A 19,361-nucleotide genomic window follows, 5' to 3' on the forward strand; every position below is an offset into this window, starting at 1 on the left:
CTAACTCTGTTCTCAAGATTATGGAAAGACAGACAACAGTAGGAATTTATAGGTCTACAAATTTTTCGAATTGCTGTCCAATCACTTTATTGTTCAAGGCAGAGTAGTAAGCCATTTGATTTGTTATTAATGTTGTCTAGGAATTCTTAGATGGATGGTTTGCAAGGCCAAATAACTAAAATGCCATCCATGTATCTGGTATAAAGCAAGATTTGATTCTTGAATTCAGGAAGAACTACCTGCTCCAAACATCATACATTTTCTACATTAAGAATCACACATTGCATTTACATAGAGTAACTAAAGTGGGGCTATCCATAGGTACACTTCTAGATTGCAGATATGTGGAGCCTTCAAAGCTGAAAAAAGAGTGACAAATGATGTGTGCTAAATCAAAGATTATAAAGTGATATTTGTCTGAATGAGTTATGTTGAAAAGGAGCAAGTTATGTAATTCACAGAAGCAAGGTTCAATCGTGACAGATGAAAAAAGCTACTGAAAATCACATAATGTGAAGTAAACATGTTCCTACATAGTAAGGTTGTGTAGTCTCTGGAGGAAGCATCAGGACCAATAATTACATGTGGAAATTGTTGGAGGTTAACCATAATAAATTGATTAAGAATTCTCACAAAGTAAATTGAAGGTGATGCACACTTATCCACTACTGGTCGAAGTTTGCTAAGGTCTACAAGGAAGGCTCTGACATGACTTAAATATTTGGAAAGTCTGGAAATTTATAAAGCTATCAAGAAAGGGACCACAATTAACTGTAAAGATTCTGCAATGGTGTCACATGCTCAGAGGGTATTATTTGAAGTTTTATAGTATTCTTTATCACCTTTTGCTATATTTATGTTTTTACTCACAATATTTGTATATTTCACTGTTTTTATTTAATTATTTTATTTTGTATTTAATATTTTTTAAGTTTTAATCTTATTTTCTATATTTTACTTAATATATTTATGCTTTTGCACATGTGACTCACTATGCAAATTTGTATTTTGCAAATGCTTATAATTTCAAATTCGCTTTCGGTTCCATTTATAATGTTCCATTCTAGAACCTAAAGATGGCCATAATAAATGGTTGAAAACATTTGTTCCATTAACAAATATTCCATTTTTCACTGGATTTAAGAATTTTTTAAAATTAATTTTAACTAGGACTTGTTATATCAGAGAGGGAATACATACAACCAGCAAAGTAACAAATTGTATTAAGAAGTCTTTATTGTAAGTTTATTGTGCTAAGTTAAAGTTACAATAAAGACTTTTTTATATGATCTGTTGCCTCTCTTCTTCTGTATGTTCCATCTCTTTGATATAAGAAGTCCTAGTTAAAAAGAAAGTCCAAGTAGACAAGGTATACTCAATGTATAAAATAAAGGACTTTAGAATCATGAACTTTGTATTTACTTTTATATTGTTATTTTGATTGCTTTCTTAATTAAAAAAAAATTATTGTTAAATGAGATAGATTTCTTATCAATAGGTATTAGTACAATTTATTTTAACTATATATACTTGACTGATGATATTTAGTTACTTTTATATCATTTCACTATTGATAGCTTAACTGAATTTTAATTTAATTAGCTACTTCAACAAAATTTATTTTAAAAATATTTTTGTTAAAATGACTAATTTTATTCTTAATTACAGAGTATCTACAACAGCAGTTTTAATAAATTGCTGTGGGATTTGTATTCAATATATGAACATAGTGTGTAAATATTTAGAAAACTCACTAAATTTTTTTATAAGTTCTTGACATGTGCCCCTTGGTGATTCTGTTCACATCAACTCTTGTAATCTACTTCATCCCACATCTAGTGCTGCATGTCTCTTTCAATTTGAATGAAAGTAGTACTGAAGCAAGTCTGCAGTTCTGGCAGAGCAGTTGGCAATGGTGGTACAAATACAGAATCCTTCATGTACCCCCAAATGAAACTTCATATGAGGTTAAGTCAAGAGAGAGCATAGAAAATGACAGATGCTGGTGATAATCATTACCTGATATTGATATGACCAATCCAATGGTTTGAAAGTCTGGTATTCAAAAAATCATAGGTATTTTGGTAAGTGGCAGAATACCATCTGTCAGTAAATAAACTTTGTATTATTGCTCTCCAGTATGGCACATGCCAGTTTTGAAGCAGATTCAGACAGGTGCATCCTGTCACAGTTTCTTCAGTAAAAAAAAGTCATGAACTCTGAATTTTGAGACTGCACAAAAGATCACAAATTCAAATAATACTTCAATAATTTAAAACTAGCATCTCTCAAACTAAATCACCAATCTCATATTCTTATAAAAAATTCACAAACTGCAGCAATAATTTGTGCACACACATTTATGAAATAAAAAACTATAAAAATAAAAATTTTAAAGTTTAAGTGTTGTAAAAGTTATCGCTGACATAGCATAGATTGAGTCAAATTTTCAAACCGATTGTATCCTATATCCACATCTATGTTAAAATGATTAAATTATAACTAATAGGATACAAAATATTACAATGTGTTTGTCACCACTGAAAAACTAACTTGAAAGAATAGTAAATATAAATCATGTTTAGATTAATATCAAAAGCATTCTATGCTTTAATTAAATACAAGTTAATACAGTAGAACCTCACTAATTTGAACTAATTGGGGAAAGCCTATCCTGAATTAGTGAAAGTCCAAATTAGCAAAGTATTTATTCAAATGTTTGTTGTGTGGCCCTAAAAATAAATTTTAAATAAAGTCAAATTTTATTGTTTACTTTAATGAACAACTTTAGTAGTTTGGTAAACTTTTATAATGCATTGCTGGTATTGGTAGTGGTAATAATATCATTCTTGTCATTCACAATATTTACTAATTTAGAATTAAAAAAAAACTAAATTTTTCTTTGCAATGCTTTTTCTGTTCTAACTGACACATTTGTCTAAAGAGTAATGTAATACTTGTTAAAGCCTTTATTAGAACCAACAAATTCATTATAAAAAGAAAACAATAAAAAATAGTGGTCCAAATTATTGCAAATTCTGAATTAGTGAAGTTTTACTGCACTTATGTAATACAGTAGAGCCTCAAAAACTCGGCCTAATGTGGACCGAAGAGTGGCCGAGTTTGTGAAAATGCCGGGTTATCGGGAATGGTTAAGTATGAGTGTTTCCTTAGAAAATACTGTACTGTATTTGTATGTATTGTTTACTTGAGAATACAACAGAGAATAAACTGCCCAAATACCCTTAAACAAAGGAAAAGTACAACCTTTATGAAGGCATAGTGCCTTTACTATATGAAAATGAAAATTAATGAATACACTGTGTACAGTAATTTACCTGATAAGACAGACCCCAGAAAAATACTTTATGAGGCATATAGCTGTCTATAATGAAAATTAATTAACTGAGGATTTTTTTGCCCTGCCAGGGTGTGGCCGAGTTATCGAGTGCCAAGTTTTCGAGGCTCTACTGTATATAAAAAAGCATTGAGCTAAAAGACAGTTAGCAGTAATTAAAATATGAATGTAACATAATTCAGTAACAATCAAGTGTATTTTTGAAATTAAAAAACTTTATCTACACTTTATATTTGAACATTTCTTAATTAAAAATTAATGCAAATAAAATAATTTTATTATATAATCTAAAATAACAGTACACAAAAAGCTTCCTTACTCAAATTTTGAAAATTATTTTCTGACATGTTGAAATAGTAACAAAAGAAAGCATTATTATTTAGATATGTGACAATCATAAAAGTGTTTTAAACAAATCTACATGAATGCAATAATTGTGTATCCTCCACTGAAAAGTAGAAAGCATGGCCATATGAGTATGGTGCTTAGTTTAAAATAAAGAATTATACTTTTGGAAGACTTATTTTGACAAAATCTTACTAATGATGTTTGAAAATTTGGAAGAAAAATTTTCCAAATGCTGTACCATTAAGTAAGCCTACTTTGTACGATCTTGTTCAAAGGTTTTGTGGAACCTGAATTTATTTTGCATCATTTCTAAGAACTTGTCAATCTCCAGAAAACTTTGCCAGATTTCTTTTTATGGAGATATCTAAAAGATAGAGTTCATGTAAATAATTTTTGCAATTTGGATGACCTGAAATGCAACATTTCAGCAAACTTAGAGAATAGCATGCCAACAATATTACTTATTATGTGTGAGTAGGAATAAATATCATTGAGTGGATATCTGCCTTCAGATGAAAAGTGGATACTTCGAGCATCTATTCTAAAATTTGAGTACAACTTATGGTTTGTACATGAGTTTTGTTCATTTACATTTTGTTGCAGATCATTAATACAAAAATTTGAAAGATTGAATAAGGGAACTTTTGTTACACTCTGTATTTACTGCAGTTTAGATAATAAAATTATAATTATATAAAACTTATGATAAAAATACCTTTTTTCTGATGATCAACATTATTGAAAAACAAGAGTGTGAATGCAGCAACAGATCTACTGTCGACACACAAATTATCAACAAGATACCATGCAAGATCTTTAATAGCTGTAAATTTTTCTTCAAGCAATTTCTCTGCCCATTCTAATACAAGCTGGCAGGCTGCATTATGTACATCATCATCAGAAGAATCTTTATATTTTATCTGAAAAACATAATTTAACATATTATTTAAAATGTTTGGATATACCTATTAAATTTTGAAATTTTTGAAACTTTTTAGAGAGTTCAACTTTTGATGACAACATTTTGAAAATTGCTAAATTACACATTACATATTATTATATATTATTTCTATATCATGTCATGTATTTATTAAAACACTGTTTTTAATTATATATATTAAAGGTCACATACTTCCATATAGTTTTAATACAAATAACTAGATGTAACAATTTCAAATAATTGAATATTACATTATTATCTTTTACGAAACAAGTTACCATGTTCATTGTTGTCTGATGACAAGTACATTTAACATATTATATATTATATGATAGATAAAATCCTTTTAATAGCAATCTAAGATATGTAATATTATATAACAGATATCTTGACAAGAGTATATTTGGCATATTCATGTAAAAAGTTAAGCCCTTAAACTTTTTCAGCAAAGTGGAATCATAATTAAATTGATTAACTGAATAAAAAAATTCATATACACAGAGAAATGGTGTCTGGAAAAAATCCATACAAAGTATCTCAGGCTCCAGCTAATAGTCAATAATTGTTAAGTATGCTGCATTTGATATAATTTGAAAGCTCATGGAACACTTCTGAACATTAAAGAACATTCACTTTTGCTCATGAACATTCTAGAATCTTTTTCTGCATTCAACTTTCTGCTTCTTTCAAAATGGCAACAAAAGACGTTGTTTTATGCCTAAGAGTGTACAATTTTTTACATATTAAATAAAACATTAGGAAAAGTTTACTATAAACCATTTAGCAAATGAAGGGACTTCAAAACAGGCTATAAAATGTATTCTCTAATGTTTTGAGAGTGGATTATCATTACAGAGAAGAAAAGTCTGACAGAAATGCAGAAACTCTAGCGAAAGCCAAGATGAAAGAATTGGAGAGGATGTTTGAAGAGGGTGACAAAGTTTCAATTCAATCTTATTACCCCAAAACTGAAAATTTCATGTAATTGGCTCCACAAGGCTTTGAAACAAAAACACATTAAATATTGAAAGAAGCAGATAATTCTGGACAGAATATACAGTACATGCAAAGATTACTAGCAAAGACAAAGTGCAGAAAGGTTATTGCAAATATTCTCTGAAAAGTTCTTTATTTTGGATGATGAATCTTACTTCACCCTCTTGCATTTGACAAGTAATAATAATGGTGGATTTCATACTAGTCAGTTGCAGATCAAGAAGAGCTTGAGGGGCCTTGGCACCTTCCAGAGAAAAAAGGAAAAAGAAAACCTAGAAAATTTTTCAAAAATATTTTTCTAACTAAAATTAATTTTTTATTTATATTGTATTGCATTTTCTATTTCTATACCACCTATGAATTAGAAGTCACAAAAAGCAGTAATTTTATTGAATTCAATTAAAAACTTTTTTATTCATTTAACTTTGCTCTTCCAATATTAAATCCTGAGTGCACCACTGATCTCTAAACCTGCCAATATGTTTTCCAAGAAAAAGAAATTTGAGGGCAAATTTTGGTTTGGATTGCAATGGGACTGAAAAGATTGAGCCAAGCACTAATCAAAAAACTAAGTTTCACTATCAATGCCCAATGATATTTAAATGAATGTATATGACATTGCCTGATTTCATACATTCAAAAAAATCATGAGAACTTGTGTGATATGGCCAGAAGACATATTGTCGAGCAGAATATGTCTTCTGGTCATATCACACAAGTTCCCACTACATCAAAACAATACTGGATTACCTCTGACAAGAGAATATCTCTTTCATCAAAAAGAAGGATAATCCTGCAATTGTACCAGAAATTACACCAACTGAGGAATTTTGGGCATTTCTCAAGACAGATGTTTATGAAAAGTGGTGGAAGAAAAAATAAACAAAACAATCTGTTGATCAGTCACATAAAGTACTGCCTGAAAAATTAAACCAAAGTTCCTGTTCAGAAATTTGCACTGCACATTTAAATGTGCACGTCATCAAATGTAGTCAAGTCGATCACATTTGATGATGTGGATTTGTAGAATTACAAAAATAAAAGATAATGTGCAGATTTTCAAATGACTACTTAGTTCATAAAGTTTTCTTTTTCTGCAGTAAAACTATGCTACACAAACTTGTGTGGATTATTTCCAGGCATCTGTTATTCACCTTGAAATGCAATCTTGGTTGGTTATCAAATATTCTCTAAAAATATTTCAAAAGAAAGTCATGAAAAGATTGTACCTATCATTATGCTAAAGATCAATATTCAAAGTGGAGATTTCAATAAACCAAGTTGTTTGTTGACTCTGAACAATCATGAAATTATTATGAGAATTTACTTTAGTAAACAACAGAAAATTACATTCAATGTAAAGAAGAATATTTCTGATATTTAATATAAACTTTATTAGCATTTTAAAATTTGTTCTGCTATGTAAATATATTTCACTTTATAAAGTTTTATTCTATTTATTTTTCTTTCTTGAGTTAAATAAACAAATATTTTTTGACCTAGAATAATCTGAAGTTTTTAAAGATAATATATATTACTGCTCATAAATTAATTTAACTACCCAACTGAATTTTTAATTATCAAAGAATTTAGTTTGGTTCAAATATAAATTTTAATAAATTACAAATGCTATTGCAAACATCAAAATTTTTACAGCTAAAAATACCAAGTATAATTAACATATCTGATTGTCTGTTGGATATCTTCACATTTTTCATTTTAATTATCTTTAAAACATGGATTAGAAATTTATAAAAAAGTTTGCTACAGACTTTTGTAAATTTCTTAAAGGAAGAAAGAAAGACAGGAAAAAAAAACTTAAAATAGTAATTGATATTTAATAAATAGTCTAAAAAGTTTCAATGAGTAATATTTATTCTAACAGAGCTCCTTTCTTCAATCTCAAATCAAAAATGATAGATAACTAATAGTAAATCATCATTTCATAAAATATTCTGAATATCAATAAATAAAAACAATTTTATTTCTAAATAAAAATATAAACCTGTAGCAAAATTTTTATATATAACAGATAGTTAATAATTAATATGAAACAGCATGTACTTACATCACAAGTTTCTTTGTTAGAACAAAGATTTGGAAGAGTATGTGATTTTACCACTAGATTTTTGCTAAGACCACTATAGCAATATCTGCAAAGTTCATTATTTATAATTAATAAAATTTTAAAATTTATTTGTTTGAAAAACATTTTATTTTATAAAAAATAATTTCAAAACTTTTTACATAACATAATTATAATTAAGCATAAAAAATAAAGTTCATAATGATGACAATAATATATTTCTAGTATAATAAAATAAAATATTTCAATATAGAGAAAATAAACATCTAATATCTATAAAACAACACATGATAATATTGAAAATTTTATTGTGATTATTATTTTTAATTCAATTTGTAAATCTGCATTATAAATTTGCAAAACAATGAAATAAAATATAATACATGCATTTATTAGAAGAAAAATATTTCAATCATAAAACTATCTTAATTTCTAAAATAAATTACTTTATTTTAGAATTAAAAACTAGTCTATAATTCCAANATAACTCAGGGTATTACTTTATTTTAGAATTAAAAACTAGTCTATAATTCCAAAATTAATAATGATAAAAGATAAATATTTACTTAATGTTAAAACATAAATTTGCAAATAGTTATCCAATTTTGAGGTAGAGTTGTATATTTTTCTAATCTTGAAGAAAAGCTAATAATTTTGGATATTATAGAAAACTTGTTTACTTGTTTCAGTGCAAATATTTAAAATTCACAAATTGCCTACTTTTTGAAATTATTAGGAAAACTGCTAAATTCAGAAACAAAAACAAATTTTTATTCAGAAATGTTTTAAAAGAACATTATCAGCTGAAAAATTTTCTAAGGGCTTTAGAACGAATCTGAGAACATTTCTAAATAAAAATTATTTTGTTCCTAAATTTAGCATTTTCTCATAATAGTTTGATTATGGTGGCAAGTATGAACTTTTTTTTTCCTATTGCCTACTTTCATGTGGGTTAAAAATAAAAATACAAAAAGAAGGCTAACTTATTTTCTTTCTTCATTTTGAGGCCAGATTTTAGATATTTTGACATTCAAAAGTGGATTATTTCAGTTTTTTATATTGATAACACTTAAAATGTTTTAAATGATTTCAGAAATTTTAATAATGCATTTTTAATATTTGGAAGAAATAACACAGAAATAATCTAGATTAAATGATTTATGATAGAAACAAATTTTTGTCAAGTAATAGTTAAAATCATTAATTTTCATATTAATCTAAGAATTTTCTGCGAAAGTAGATATATTAGCTACCTTAATTAATTATTTCTAAAATCCAAAAGAAATCAAACTGAAAGAAGGATTTGAATTCAAACTCCATAAACCAACATTCAATTTTAATTATCTGTTCAAACATTTCGAACCACACTTTTGATCTATAACCATATAATGACTAGAACGTCCCTGGTGTTGCACGTAGCCTGGAACGTCCCTAGTGGGTGTTCTAGCAGCAGCAGTGTCATTCCGTGGTATAAATAATAAAATTTATATAAATAATAAATTCCTATTGCAAATAAAAATAATAATATATACTGTTAATAAATAAATTATACTATTAATTTAAATAATAGCTGAAAATCATTGCTAGGGATGTGTTCTAGGCATTCCATGACAGATGACAGATATACAAACAGTGGGATCAATGGCTTATATAAGTAGATTTGNTATTACAAATAAAAATAATAATATATACTGTTAATAAATAAATTATACTATTAATTTAAATAATAGCTGAAAATCATTGCTAGGGATGTGTTCTAGGCATTCCATGACAGATGACAGATATACAAACAGTGGGATCAATGGCTTATATAAGTAGATTTCTATGTTAATTAGGAATGATATGACAGCTTTCCATTAGTATTCTATCACAAGTCACTTAAAATGAAATTTATTCTTTTTGTATCAAGATAGTTCCAGAAGTATCAAATAAAGTTTTAATGAATTTAATAAATCATTCATGAAAAGCATGTGTAAAATATCAATCATAGGCATATTTGTTGATTGCTTTTTTTTTTTTTTTTTTTTTGAGAAATAGCATAGGTTTAATAAACTAATTGAAGGAAATGTGCTTGCTATTGTTAATAATAATTTGATTTAGGATTTTTGTCAATGTATGTTTTTAAAATATAATTTAATGCTGTTTTAATGCATAACAATATGAATAAAATATTATAATGTACTGTATGTTGAGTAATTTATATATGCCACTAAAACATTTGTTAAAGATATAAAAATAATTGCAGAAACTGAACTTAATTAAACATGTCAAAAATAATACAATGTAACTAAAAGAGTTTTTACCACTAATGCTAACTTACTGATCCAATGTTTTAGCATGCTCTATTCATAAATTAAAAAAAGAGATTCTAAATTTTTCCTTTAGAGCAAAAATTTGTACATTAGATTGAAGGTTTACTATATATATATATTAAACCTTCAATCTAATGTACAAATATTTATTTATGGATATTCTCAAACTATCTTTATTATTTGCTCAAAAGTAATAAGTAGAAAGTAATATAAGGCATCAATAAGCTTGGAGTCTACAGTGGATAAATTAGTAAATAAAACAAAAGAATCTTAAATCATCATCAATAAAAAAGTCTAACAATGTAAACAACAATAAAAAGTCATTAAAAACTAAGAACAGAAGATAAACTGACAAGAAATCCATTAATTTATCTTAACTTTTGATTATTATATAAGAAGCAAATTTTGAAGAGAACAATAACGTAAAATTCAGAAACACCCCCGATAGTTAAGATTTTTTAGATAGGGTAAATTTAAACAGATAACAAAAAGTTTTAGAAATAAAATTCAATGTATATATATGTATATTTTAAATTTAATCACACCATTACTGATTGCAAACTTCATTTCATTTATATACAGGCTTAAGGTTGGAATGTATACCTTTTGCTCCCCATATTTTTTCAATAAATAAAATATGTTAAATTTTTCTTTCTTAAAAAAAAGTAGCTTAAAGATTTTATTCTGTGTTAATAGAAATAATATTATATGGTAGGAAATCACTATGGACCCTTAAGTCTTCTCTAAGCCTAGGAAAAAATACCCAACTCCTCCTCTTGACTGCACTATATATCTAAATTTAATAAATCCACTTATAGTTTATACGAGGGCTGTTCGAAAAGTTCGCGGCCTTGCCTATATGCGGCGCTGTGATCAATTTAATTTTTGGCGGGAATAATTCAGCCATCCTTGCTAAAGATACGATACCAATTTCCGCTTGATTTGTCGTAAAGTTTTGCCACGACAGCTTAGCAGATAGTCAATGTGCACATGCTTTGTCAAAAATGGAGAAGACGGAGACTCGTGCGGTCATAAAATACCTGATGAAAAAAGGGTTGACCGCATCTCAAATCAAAGCTGACATGGATGAAGTTTTGGGAGAGTCTGCTCCTTCGTAAACCACTGTGAAAAAATGGACAGCCCTTTTTAAATCTGGCAGAGAGAGTGTGAAACATGACCCTCGCAGCGGACGGCCGTCAACTGCTGTCATTGAAAAAAATATCGACAAAGTTTACGATTTGGTGTTAGCAGATCGCCGTTTGAAAACGCGTGAGATAGCTGAGACAACAGGCATCTCTGTCGACCGAGTGCACCACATCTAACCGAAAATTTGGATATGACGAAGGTCTCAGCAAGTTGGGTGCCACATCTGCTGACCGCTGAGCAAAAACGTGTTCGCACTTTGATGTCAAAGAAGTGTTTGGACTTCTACAAGAAAAACCCATGGGATTTCTTGCGTCGGTTTGTGACTACTGACGAAATGTGGATCCATTACTACACTCCTGAAACAAAAGAACAGTCGAAGCAATGGAAACACCCCAGTTCACCACCACCAAAGAAGGCAAAAACAGTTCCATCAGTGGGGAAAGTGATGGCCTCAGTTTTTTGGGATGCTAAAGGAATCATCTTTATTGACTACCTAGAAAGAGGAAAGACCATCAATGCTGTCTATTACTGTATACTTTTGGAAAAACTGAAGAAAAAAATCGAAGAGGCCACACTTGAAGAAGAAGGTTCTGTTTCACCACGATAATGCCAGAATCACTGAACAAAAAATAAATGAACTTAGCTTCCAATTAGTTCCACATTCACCGTACTCACCTGATTTGGCCCCCAGTGACTTCCACCTTTTTCCAAATTTAAAATAATTCTTGGTTGGAAAGAGATTCCACTCAAATGACAAAGTCATCTCTGAAGTAAACGAGTATTTTGCACACCTTGACAAATCGACCTATTGTAATGGCATCAAAAAAGCTAGAACATCGCTGGAATAAGTGCATTGCTAACAAAGGAGACTACATTGAAAAATAAAAAAGTTTTAACATTATTTTGTTTGTTGTTCTATTTGAGGCCACGTACTTTCTGAACAGCCCTCATAGAATATAAAAAATTTATTTCTTGAGTCAAATATCTTTGAAGTTCCTATATATAAAATCAGAAAAATAATAATATATTAAAATTTTCATTATTAGTTCCCTTTTTATTATTATTTGCCAAATACAATTTGCTGCTAAAATTAGTGTTCTTTCATTTATATTTACAAATTTTTTAATAAATAAATTTGAGGGAACCAATATTTTGAGTATTTGATATAAAAGAAGAATTCTATATACAGTATAGAGAATAATAACAAATGATCAGTTATGACTATTTCTAAATTCATTTTATACTTGTAAATTTATTTAATAAAGCATGGGCAAAACTAAAAATGTATGACATTTTATTCCTTTGTGCTTCCATTGTAAACTGTTTATAATGGCACTATCTGTTATAATTCATAGAAGTGTTGCCATAAATCAGTCAGAGTTCACAAAAAAGCTTATCAAAAACTTGAAAAAAAAACTTGGAAATTTTCTTTCAAAGGTAGAATAAGCCTAAAACTTTTAACCATTAAACATTAGCTTTCAATGTCATAAATCTGTAGCTAGGAAATAAAAAGTCAGAAATAAATATTTTTAATACGGAACAAATGCTGCAACATTGGCATAGAAATAGCCACAATTTTTCTTCAAAGGTAACCCAAATGGAAAGGAATTGCAGGATCTGGTAACTCTGCCCTGTGCCCATTCAAAACCATCTTTAATTATTGAAGATAGAGTAATGTCATAGTTAAAGCTAGTGTCCTCAACTGCTTCTCAAACGACTTTCTGATATAGTCTGCTGCAACAGGAATGGCTGGAGTTTGAAATAAAATAGTAGTAAAATTCCTTTTATTTCAAACTCCAGCATATTTTGAAATTTGTTTGTTATATGACATAACCCTGTATGGTAAACATCATATGCTTGTAAACTACATTTGCTGGGGATTATCAGTTGTTCATTATAGAGAGAACTTTGTCATACAAATAATTCAGAATTATGGAATTTCCTGTATTTCAATTCATCAAAAAAATAAAATGTAAAATGGTACATTTCCATTTTTAAATGTATTAATATTCTGAAGATATTGTTTAATTAAAATTATATTATTGTTATTATAAATAAAATGTATTATTTACCGTGAATTTCCCCTTGTACCCAATCTTCGTGGTTTAACAGAAGGAAACACTTGTTTCATAACTTTACCAAAATCAGCAGCACACAATGGTTCCAAATTATTGGCATTACAAAATGATCTAGATAAAATTCAAAACTATCTTTAGTATTTTGTTTTAAAAAAACAAATTTAAGACAATAATAGTAAAAATTTCTATTTAGAATTCATATTTTAATATATACTTATAATTTATTATCTAGTTAAAAACTTATTATTAAAATTACAATTTTTTCTGTAACAATTTTTCCATTTTAACAAGTACAGTAGAGCATTGATTATCCGACCCCCGATTAACCGTCACATCGGTTAACCGACCGTTCTAATCGGCAGATTTCAAATGTCCGCTAGTGATGTGGCGCTACAATATTTGGCCATGTCTTGGCTACTTTGATACTATTTTTGTTAAATTTTTGCGTGTTTTAGCTGGCAACACTGGCTTGACCATGAAAGGGAGGCCAGTATTTAAACAATAACTAATTTTCTAATTATGATTGGTTGTTTGTTTTGTGAACAATAAAATAATTTAAAAATAATTTTTAATGATAGAATAGCGATGATTATTATTTTTAAAAAAATTTGTTAGGCTTAACATTGATGAAAATTCAACACGAAATAGGTTAATAGCAATATACTAATATACTATACTAATAATGTATTTTTTTCATTCTTTTTGGTTATCCGATTTTTTCAGTTATCTGACCAACCTGAGTCCCCAATTGAGTCAGGTAATCGATGCTCTACTGTATTTTAAATTTACACACATGCACACACAATTTATCAAATGTTATATTTAAAATAAATTCTATTCTTTCTTTTGAAGAAATGATAATTGTATAAATAAAAAGTTGTCAGATATGTGATGTTTGCTACATATGTAGAATTTGTAACAGCATTTTACATAAATATGTTTTATAATAAAAAAAACATAACTAAACATCTGAAATTCAATTACCTATTAATTTAAAATAGAAAAAAAACATTATCTAGAAATTAAAAATAATTATGTAATTTTCATATGTAAAATTACATAATTATTATTATAATAATTAGTATATATAATATGTTGTTTGGATAGTTGAAATGGAGCACATTTTTATGTCAACTTAATGACATTACTTTATAAAATTAAAGACAGTCTGTCCAAAAGGAACCACCGTTTATTTCCAGTGTTCCAGACTAAACACATTCATAGTGACTTTATTTAAGACAGAATTTAAAAAAGTCCTTTAAAAAACACAAATATATCCAATTAAAATTATAAAATTGGATATATTGGCTATATTTGTTTTTTTAAAGGACTTTTTAAAATTCTGGCGGCATATAGCTTATAAAGGATGGTCGGTCACCATGAATCTGTATAGTCTGGAACACAAGAAATAAATGATGGTCCCTTTTGGGCAGACTTTGTCTTCAATTTTATTAATAATCTCCATCGAACAGAAAAATTTATAAAAGACATTACTTTAGTTTTACAATAAAAGTTTCTAAATAATGGTGACAAATTTATGTAATAATATGCATTATCCCAACCAATTGAACAGACAATATTTATATTTTGAGTACTTAGTTGAATGTTTTCAAAAACTTTTTGTTTTACATTTTAGTACTTTTTATATATTAGAACAAATAAACTAATCATTGCATTTGAAGCATTTGAAAATCTATATATCAACAAATGTTTGCAATTGAATTTCTATTATATAATATATCTCAAAGTCATATACACTGATATGAACTATTAGAAATAAAATTGCTTATTTCTGGAGACTGAATTTATTATTAGCATAACAAGAATGTTTTCATCCTATTTCAGACCATTTACAATTATGTATTCGTATATCAATGTTCAAATTGGAATAACAGTTTATAAATCAAAAAATCAAATAATTGTATAATATTGCAAACATAACAAACTACAAACTATTCTTTGCAGAGTAGTAATGATTTTCATGCAGAATTTTTAAAATATTTATTTATTTTTGTTAATGCTATTTCTAATATAAAATAACATCACAAACTTCTAAAATAATGTAAGAATAAATTTCTAACAATTTATTTAATAATACAATCAATGAAAAAAATAGTTACAAATATTGTCACACGATATCAGGGGCAGATCTAGGTTTTTCAGGACCTAGGGCTTATTGAAGTCCAATAGTGCCTCATTTTTGTTATCTTAAGAATCTTTAAATTGGAGTTTAAAATTCATTTTTAATAACATCAAAATCAGAGTTGAAATATATTTATTTATGAAATGGTGTTAAATGACAAACTTTATATTGACGTACTCATTGTTAATGAAAAAGTATTAAAAATTTATGATAATAATTCAATTTTTGTGGGCTCTTGATATTTGGGGGCCCAGGGCTTAAGCTCTATTAGTCCCTATGTAGATCTGCCCCTGCATGAAATAAGTTGTAAGGAAACTAAACTACAAACTACTAATTAAAATATTTATCAATAAATATTTTTTAATTAGGTATTAGTTAATAATAAATAATGAATAACAAGATAAAAAAAATAATTTACATATCAATCAACATAAAGAAATTAATTTCCTATTTCTTATCAGATTTCTCACAAACTAATAGTTAATATCCCTGTTATTTTTAAATTAAACACAATGCTTTGTTCAATAATATAATGTTTTAAGATTATTGAACCAAAAAAAAAAGCTAATTAATAATCAAATATATAATTTATGATAATTAGGATTTAAATTAAAAAATTTATGCAAATTAGAACTGAAATGTATATAATTAGATTTTTTAGAAAATAAGGAATAATTTTCTGATTATTCTCCCAATATTTTTACCATGATATCAAAAATAATATATAAGGCCATTAATTTTCTTTTTGTTTTTTTCATAAACTCTGAAAAATATTTAAGATTATATTGTAGTAATATTAAAACTTAAAATTTAAAATATAACATATAATAAAAATAGGTTATATCATGCAATTAATTGTTTTTTAATACCAGTACATTAAGCGTCTGATATTATAATCTGTTAAAGAAAAGTACAATTATTATACCATTTCTTAAAATTTAAAAAGGATACAATCCATTTGATTTTGCCTGAAAATAAAACTACTTTCTATAAGATTAATCTATATATTTATCAAGGATTAAATAGTTTTGATAACATTTTAGCCCTTTTCTTAATTCAGTATTTATTTTATTGTATTTTAATAATTAATAATTAAAATAAAATTTAAAAACTCAGAAAACTCATTGAAATTTTATTTATAGAAAAATGAAAAACAAAATTTGAAAAATTCATATAAATTATTTAAAAAGTAACAGAAACAAAAAATGAATTATTTAGTAACAATATATTCTTTGTAACCTTAGACTTTATAAGAATTATGCTAATTGCTTGATATTCATCATCATCATATGTATTCATCTACAGTATAGTAAAATGAATGTTAATTCAAATGTAAAAATAACAGTTTAATGGATGTAAATTTGATATGACATAATCATTGTTATTCTTTTACTCTTGTGGTCTGCATAATAAAATTTTTTTAATGTAAGTATTTATAAAAATGAATCCTTACATTTATTTCAAAAATTAAAATTTGAAATTTATATGTAAAAAAACCTTAGAATTGTTTTTGTTTATTAAATAATCCACTTAACATTTCTTTGAGTCAGTGATCAACACAGTATCTGAAGAAATATTACAATAAATCTTTGTTTTTACAACATAATTGGTTTCTAGTTAGCCATCATTAAGTGAACTATTGTCTGTTCCTGGAAATAGAATCTCAGTTTAAAAACTTTTTCCATTTCTATTAAAAATGATAAGCAGTTTAAAAAGTTTAAACTGCTTATCATTTTTAGATGGTAAGAAAAACAAAAAATATGTAGCAATTTATAAATCATACAATTTTATATGATTTTATATAAACATCAAGTTTATATTAATCACAAAAGAAGGGAGTCATAAAATAGATTTCAATATTATTAAAGATATTTAAACTACTGTATTAAAGAATAATGAGAATTTTTATTTCTTTTTATTCCAAAACAAAAATAATTTCATTTTTGTGGATAGATATATAAAATTAATTATAATTCTAAAAAATTTTAAATGTTCCAAAATTTCAATAATTCGAATAATTATTTTATGCAAGAATAAAAGGCTACATTGAACGAACTACTATGCAAATTGAATAAAACTGAACTGTAAACTTGGATATCTATTGAATAATTATACTTAATATGATAAATCTACTATAATACAATTATTAAAAATCAAATATGTTCAGAAAAATCTGTAATATCTCTAATATACTTAGATCTATCAGGCCTTAACAATTGAATAAAATTCTTGAGTCCTGATGATATATCTTGCATCAGGTAAAGTTGAAATATGCCCACTTCTGGGTCTTATATCATTGCAAAAACGTTTCTGAGGAATTAATATTAAAAATTAAAAACTAATAATAATTTATTTGAAAACTGTCTTCAGCTTAATAAACTGAAGATTAACATTTCTTGATTTTAAATGTTTGTTAGAAATTTCATCATATTCATTGAAATATCAATTATAAACAAAAACAAAGTAGAAAAAAATTGATTTTTTCATTTGTTTACATTAAACTCAAGTTATCTATAATCCAACCTATATCACCAAATCTTTACTTATTTATGTCAACTTAAATGGGAAAAACTATCTTTAACATAGACTAATAATAAAAACTATATAGCTATTTGTTTTCAAATGTGTGTGATTTGAAAAAAGTGAAGGTCAGTCCACATGTCACCTAAAAAACATCAATCCTGAAAGTGTTAATATAATTTATAGTTAAATAATATTGTATTTTAATTTCAAAATTTAGACCATTATTGTGAAATTAAACGGATTAGTAAAAGCATACTTTTTTAACTTAATATATCCTAATAATAAACATACTGCAATTTTTACATAATATAAGTTATGAGTACTTCTAGAATATCTTAAATATTTAAAAATTTATGGTTTCAATTTATATATATATTTTTATTAAAACTGTTATTTTTGGAAATTAATAAATACTTTAAAAATATTTGGATTTAATACTTTTAGAAATAAATTTGTAAGTATTTAATAAGTTCATAACTTAAATGAATGAAAACAGTTTTATATAATTTTCCAATATAATATATCCATAACAATTTTAGCAATGGTTATTAATGCCTATTTTATATTTCAAATAATTGTAGAAAACACCAAACTTTTTAAACATTTGGAATTTCTTTACTGAAGAGAATGAAAATAGTTTGTTATATTTTAAATATACGGCTTTCTCAGATAATCTAATTGAAATAATTTGATATGTGTTGTCTTGTACAGATTAATCGCATCAAACTAAACTTTTATGAAACAATATTTTACTTTTTTTAAAAATTATTCATACAAACATAATTTCATTTTCATATTATATTTATTACATAATAATATAGATGAAAACTAAAAAAGAATATGAAAATATTGCATGTTTCCAGTACAAAAATTTTAATGAAATAAATGTTTTTGACTTGCTGAGGAAGGCTTTATCATGTGAATCAAGAACATTTGTTTCATTAAAATTTTTATGCTAGAAATGTAAGGTGTATATAATGTTTTCATATCCTGGAAAAGTTCCAGCTTAGACTTTTATTGACACTAATAAAGAAGCAATTATTCTTGCCTTGGGCAAAGTATTATGTTAAATCAGTATCTGTTAGAAAGAATTTAAATATTTCCTTTAAAAAATTCTTCTTCTTCTCGGTGCCATATCAGATTCCTGACGTCGGCGACACCTGGCGTAGGTTTGTAATCCGCCAAGGTGTATACTAGGGAAAGTTACTACCCAGAGTGGTTTCCCGTTGCCTTCTCTGGGGCGCGATATTACGCGAGGGGAACTAATGCCTTCCGGGAGGACTTTTATGGGGAACTGGCCTCCTATTTAGTCGTTATTGGCAAGGAGAAAACCCGGAAAACTCCAAGCAGCCAGCCTGTCCGATCGCGGCGCGAACCCACGACCGAACTCCCAGTGTTTAGGGTACGAAGACCACTCGGCCACTGGTGGGC

The 19,361-nt window shown here is 26.9% G+C and overlaps 1 protein-coding gene across 1 annotated transcript in view; it reads right to left on the reverse strand.

The window, feature by feature from the left end:
* The window catches only part of LOC111631880 (DNA-binding protein RFX7-like), a 53,066-nt gene that overhangs the window by 9,604 nt on the left and 24,101 nt on the right, over window positions 1-19,361 (reverse strand). Inside the window, exons 4-6 of the mRNA XM_023376216.1 lie at window positions 13,259-13,375; window positions 7,711-7,795; window positions 4,422-4,626 (exon numbers count right to left, since the gene is read on the reverse strand). Of these exons, the coding sequence (XP_023231984.1) occupies window positions 4,422-4,626; window positions 7,711-7,795; window positions 13,259-13,375 (407 nt within the window). The remainder of the gene's footprint in view (window positions 1-4,421; window positions 4,627-7,710; window positions 7,796-13,258; window positions 13,376-19,361) is intronic.

Source organism: Centruroides sculpturatus, unplaced genomic scaffold (assembly GCF_000671375.1).
Source record: "Centruroides sculpturatus isolate CEXI.00-Female unplaced genomic scaffold, Cexi_2.0 scaffold670, whole genome shotgun sequence".
Taxonomy (NCBI): Eukaryota; Metazoa; Arthropoda; class Arachnida; order Scorpiones; family Buthidae; genus Centruroides; species Centruroides sculpturatus.